This window comes from Pithys albifrons, chromosome 6 (genome assembly GCF_047495875.1).
Source record: "Pithys albifrons albifrons isolate INPA30051 chromosome 6, PitAlb_v1, whole genome shotgun sequence".
Taxonomy (NCBI): Eukaryota; Metazoa; Chordata; class Aves; order Passeriformes; family Thamnophilidae; genus Pithys; species Pithys albifrons.
This window is the reverse complement of record NC_092463.1, coordinates 1,580,742-1,586,741: the sequence shown is the minus strand read 5'-3', so window position 1 is coordinate 1,586,741 and position 6,000 is coordinate 1,580,742. Positions and strand designations below refer to the sequence as shown.

Sequence of the window (6,000 nt, the reverse complement as noted above, 5' to 3'; positions counted from 1 at the left end):
TCCCGGTTTTCCATCCCCCTGTGCATTCCCCGGGTGTTCCCTGTTGTCCATCCCTCTGTGCATTCCCTGTGCATTCCATGTGTGTTCCCTGTTTTCCATCCCCCTGTGCATTCCCTGTGTTTTCCATGTGTGTTCCCTGTTGTCCATCCCTCTGTGCATTCCCTGTGTTTTCCATGTGTGTTCCCTGTTTTCCATCCCCCTGTGCATTCCCTGTGCATTCCATGTGTGTTCCCTGTTGTCCATCCCTCTGTGCATTCCCTGTGCATTCCATGTGTGTTCCCTGTTGTCCATCCCTCTGTGCATTCCCTGTGCATTCCATGCGTGTTCCCTGTTGTCCATCCCTCTGTGCATTCCCTGTGCATTCCATGTGTGTTCCCAGTTTTCCATCCCCCTGTGCATTCCCTGGGTGTTCCCTGTTTTCCATCCCTCTGTGCATTCCCTGTGCATTCCATGTGTGTTCCCGGTTTTCCATCCCCCTGTGCATTCCCTGGGTGTTCCCAGCTGTGCCCACAGGCGCTCAGTGCCACCCTCACCCTGCCCATGTTGCCCTCGTTCTGCTGCCCTGATTGACTCCTCAGAGGGCACGTGGGAGGGAGGGAGGGAGGGAGGGAGATCTTGGCTTTGTGCCTGTCCTGGATGTTGGTTATATTTTATTTATTTTGTTTTGCTGCAATCAAAAGTCTCTCAGTTTGTAGCTGAAAATGTGAATTATTTAAAATGCAGTTTAATCCAAGTTTTGGGGAAGAGCCTGTTGTAGTTGTGGGGAAATGGCCCTGTCTGAGCTCACTGGAATGTCAGAACTGCCTCCTGAATGGATCACCAAGGTGAATATGTGGCCCTACTTTTGGTGGAGCCTGAGGGCAGTGCCAGGGTGGCACGTGCAGGGCTCTCTGGGCCACTTCCTCGACCCATCTCCAGCCACTGCAGAGTGTAGAGAACCATGGAATGAGCTGGAAGGGACCCCCCAAGGACCATCCAGCCCAACCCCTGGCCCTGCCCTGGACACCCCAACAGTCCCACCCTGTCCCTGTCCCACTGTCCAAGCACTCCTGGAGCTCTGGCAACCCTGGGGCAGTGCCCCCAATTTGTGTCCCCAGTGAACACAGAATGTTCACCCCAACTCTGTGCCAGGGCTGCTCTTACCCTGTGCCCTTTGACCTGTCATAGAATCACAGACTGTTTGCGTTGGAAAGGACCTTCCAGAACATCTTGTTCCAACCCCTGCCACGAACAGGGACACCTCCCACTAGTCCAGGTTGCTCCAACTTCTGTCCAAGCCAAGATAAGGCTTTTACCTCTTTCTCTGTGGGGACCATGGAATGGCTGGAGCTGTGCCAGGGCAGGACAAGACCCAGGGAAGGGCAGGAGCTGTGCCAGGACAGGGACAGGGCACAGGGAAGGGCTGGAGCTGTGCCAGGGCAGGGACAAGACTCAGGGAAGGGCTGGAGCTGTGCCAGGGCAGGGACAGCACCCAGGGAATGGCTTGAGCTGTGCCAGGGCAGGGACAGCACCCAGGGAATGGCTGGAGCTGTGCCATGGCAGGGACAGCACCCAGGGAAGGGCAGGAGCTGTGCCAGGGCAGGGACAGGGCACAGGGAAGGGCAGGAGCTTTGCCAGGGCAGGGACAGCACCCAGGGAATGGCTGGAGCTGTGCCAGGGCAGGGACAGGGCACAGGGAATGGCTGGAGCTGTGCCAGGGCAGGGACAGGGCACAGGGAATGGCTGGAGCTGTGCCAGGGCAGGGACAGCACCCAGGGAAGGGCTGGAGCTGTGCCAGGGCAGGGACAGCACCCAGGGAAGGGCAGGAGCTGTGCCAGGGCAGGGACAGGACACAGGGAATGGAGCTGTGCCATGGCAGGGACAGCACCCAGGGAAGGGCAGGAGCTGTGCCAGGGCAGGGACAGCACCCAGGGAAGGGCTGGAGCTGTGCCAGGGCAGGGACAGGGCACAGGGAAGGGCTGGAGCTGTGCCAGGGCAGGGACAGGGCACAGGGAAGGGCAGGAGCTGTGCCAGGGCAGGGACAGCATCCAGGGAATGGCTGGGGCTGTGCCAGGGCAGGGACAGCACCCAGGGAATGGCTGGAGCTGTGCCAGGGCAGGGTTAGGTTGGAGCTCGGGGAAAGGTCCTTCCCCCAGAGGGTGGTGGGCACTGCCCAGGCTCCCCAGGGCAGTGGGCACAGCCCCAAGGCTGCCAGAGCTCCAGGAGGGTTTGGACAGTGGGACAGGGACGGGGGGGGATTGTTGGGTGTCTGTGCAGGGCCAGGAGTTGGGCTGGATGGTCTTGGTGATCCTTCCAGCTCAGGATATTCCACGATTCTGTGATTCTTCCCTTTTCTCCTCCACTGAGTCCCCTCTGTCAAGAGTCTGTGGCTCCTCTGGGAGGTTTGGTGGGGCTGAGCTCCAGGTCTCAGGGGCAGGGCCCTCTCCTACCTCCCAGCCCATGACGTGGTGTCACTGGGGGCTCAGCAGGACCTGAGCATGGTGGTTCCTGATCCACATCTGTTGAGGGGACAGGGGTACAGCTTCTGTGTGCAGGGAAACAAACACCAGGTCTGAAGGTGATTGATATTTGTCATGGAGACTCCAAACAATGGAGATGACTCAGGAGTAACCTCAGAACAGGATGTTCTTGGAGAGAGAATGATAAAGGAGAGCTCCTGAAAGGAGCATGGCATGGACTCTGGGGAGATAAGATGTTGGTAAGCAGGATAAGATGTTGATAAGATGATAAGATGTTGATAAGCTCTGTGTGTGTCCACCAGCTGGTCCATAGTATCCATTTGTTTGTGTCAGCAGTATCTGCAGGGGTTGTGAGTTCTCTGTCACTGAGCTCCCCCTGGGCAGGGCAGGACCTGGACTTGACCCAGCTCAGATGGGCAGGGCAGTGAGGGCACTGCCCACACTGAACATCCACAGCTCCTGGAGCTCTGCCCCAGCACAGGGAGGGCACTGCCCACATTGAACACCCGCAGCTCCTGGAGCTCTGACCCAGCTCAGATGGGCAGGACAGTGAGGGCAATGCCCACATTGAACACCCACAGCTCCTGGAGCTCTGACCCAGCTCAGGGGGGGCACTGCCAACAGTGAATACCCACAGCTCCTGGAGCTCTGATGTAGCTCAGGTGGGCAGCACAGTGAGGGCACTGCCCACACTGAACACCCACAGCTCCTGGAGCTCTGACCCAGCTCAGGTGGGCAGGACAGTGAGGGCACTGCCCACATTGAACACCCACAGCTCCTGGAACTCTGACCCAGCACAGTGAGGGCACTGCCCACATTGAACACCCACAGCTCCTGGAGCTCTGACCCAGATAGGATGGGCAGCAGAGTGAGGGCACTGCCCACATTGAACATCCACAGCCCCTGGAGCTCTGACCCAGCACAGGTGGACAGGACAGTGAGGGCAATGCCCACACTGAACACCCACAGCTCCTGGAGCTCTGACCCAGCTCAGGTGGGCAGGACAGTGAGGGCACTGCCCACATTGAACATCCACAGCTCCTGGAGCTCTGACCCAGCACAGTGAGGGCACTGCCCACACTGGAGCATCCACAGCTCCTGGAGCTCTGATGTAGCTCAGGTGGGCAGCACAGGGAGGGCACTGCCCACATTGAACACCCACAGCTCCTGGAGCTCTGACCCAGATAGGATGGGCAGGACAGTGAGGGCACTGCCCACACTGAACACCCACAGCTCCTGGAGCCCTTGGGCAGCTCCCTGCTAACTCTGTCTCTCACCACTTTATTCCACACATTTATGAATGATTTATTGACCCTGAGATCAGCTCAGTTGGTTAAACCTTGGCTGTAACAATGCCAAGGTCATGGGTTCAATCCCCTGTGTGGGCCATTGACTTGAGAGTTGGACTCGATGATCCTTGTGGGTCCTTCCAACTCAACGTCTGTGATTCTGATTCTGTGATTCTGTGATATGACCTGTTGATGCCCTGTTTGTGCCCACCCTCACCGCTGTGCCCGCGCTGTGTCCCGCAGACCCCCCGGCGGTGGAGCCCACCTTCCTGGAGATCCGGCAGGGCCAGGGCCGCGGCGTCACCATGAGCTGCCGCGTGCTGCGGGCGTACCCCACGCGCGTGCTCACCTACGAGTGGCGCCTGGGCGGGCGGCTGCTGCGCACGGGGCACTTCGACGGGCACGACTCCACCGACTACACCGTGGGCAGCCTGGCACGCGACACCTACGGCCTCTACAACTGCAACATCATCAACGAGGCGGGCGCCGGGCGCTGCAGCTTCCTCGTCACAGGTGGGTGTGGTGGGTACAGAGGGGTTGGGTGGCATTGGGTGGCATTGGGTGGTGTTGCGTGGCGTTGAGTTGGATTGAGTGGCGTTGGGTGGCGTTGAGTTGCATTGAGTGGTGTTGGGTGGCGTTGGGAGGTGTTGGGTGGCATTGGGTGACATTGAGTTGTGTTGTTCGGTGTTGGGTGGCGTTGAGTTGCATTGAGTGGTGTTGGGTGGCGTTGGGAGGTGTTGGGTGGCATTGGGTAGTGTTGCGTGGCATTGAGTTGGATTGAGTGGCGTTGGGTGGCGTTGAGTTGCATTGAGTGGTGTTGGGTGGCGTTGGGAGGGGTTGGGTGGCATTGGGTGGCATTGAGTGGTGTTGTTCGGTGTTGGGTGGCGTTGAGTTGCATTGAGTGGTGTTGGGTGGCGTTGGGAGGGGTTGGGTGGCATTGGGTGGCATTGGGTGGTGTTGCGTGGCATTGGGTGGCGTTGAGTTGGATTGAGTGGCGTTGGGTGGCGTTAAGTTGCATTGAGTGGTGTTGGGTGGCATTTGGTGGCATTGAGTGGTGTTGGTTGGTGTTGGGTGGCATTGGGTTACGTCGGGTTGCGTTGGGTGGTATTGGGAGGTGTTGGGTGGCATTGGGTGGCATTGAGTGGTGCTGGGTGGTGTTGGGTGGCATTGAGTTACGTTGGGTGGCGTTGGGTTACGTTGGGTGGCATTGGGTAGCGTTGGGTGGCATTGGGTCGTGTTGGGTGGTGTTGGGAGGCATTGGGTGGTGTTGGGAGGCATTGGGTGGTGTTGGGTGGCATTGGGTGGCGTTGGGTGGCATTTGGTGGCATTGGGTAGCATTGGGTGGTGTTGGGTGGCATTGGGTGGCGTTGGGTGGCATTAGGTAGCATTGGGTGGTGTTGGGTGGCATTGGGTGGCGTTGGGTGGCATTAGGTAGCATTGGGTGGTGTTGGGTGGCATTGGGTGGCCTTGGGTATCATTGGGTGGCCTTGGGTGGTGTTGGGTAGCATTGGGTGGCATTGGGTAGCTTTGGGTGGTGTTGGGTGGGATTGGGTGGCATTGGGTGTTGTTGGGGGGCATTGGGTAGCATTGGGTGTCATTGGGTGGCATTGTGTAGCTTTGAGTGGCATTGGATGGCATTGTGTAGCTTTGAGTGGCATTGGGTGGCATTGGGTAGCATTGGGTGTCATTGGGTGGCGTTGAGTGGCATTGGGTGGCGTTGGGTAACATTGGTTGGCGTTGAGTTGCATTGAGTGGTGTTGGGAGGCATTGGGTGGCATTGAGTGGCGTTGGGTGGTGTTGGGTAACATCGGTTGGCATTGAGTTGCATTGAGTGGTGTTGGGAGGCGTTGGGTGGCATTGAGCGGCGTTGGGTGGCGTTGGGTAACATCGGTTGGCGTTGAGTTGCATAGAGTGGTGTTGGGTGGCGTTGGGAGGCGTTGGGTGGCATTGGGTGTCATTGGGTGGCGTTGAGGGGCATTGGGGTGGCGTTGAGTTGCATTGAGTGGTGTTGGGTGATGTTGGGAGGTGTTGGGTGGCATTGGGTGGCGTTGGGTGGCGTTGGGTGGCGTTGGGTGGCATTGGGTAGCTTTGGGTGGAATTGGGTGGCATTGGGTGGCGTTGAGTGGCATTGGGTGGCGTTGAGTTGCATAGAGTGGTGTTGGGTGGCGTTGGGAGGCGTTGGGTGGCATTGGGTGGCGTTGAGTTGCATAGAGTGGTGTTGGGTGGCGTTGGGAGGCGTTGGGTGGCATTGG

The 6,000-nt window shown here is 58.5% G+C and overlaps 1 protein-coding gene across 1 annotated transcript in view; it reads left to right on the top strand.

Moving 5' to 3' along the window:
• Window positions 1-2,672: 2,672 nt before the first annotated feature.
• MDGA2 (MAM domain containing glycosylphosphatidylinositol anchor 2) overlaps window positions 2,673-6,000 on the top strand; it is a 76,338-nt gene continuing 73,010 nt past the window's right edge. Inside the window, exons 1-2 of the mRNA XM_071557926.1 lie at window positions 2,673-2,694; window positions 3,992-4,261. Coding sequence (XP_071414027.1) covers window positions 2,673-2,694; window positions 3,992-4,261 — 292 coding nt within the window. The remainder of the gene's footprint in view (window positions 2,695-3,991; window positions 4,262-6,000) is intronic.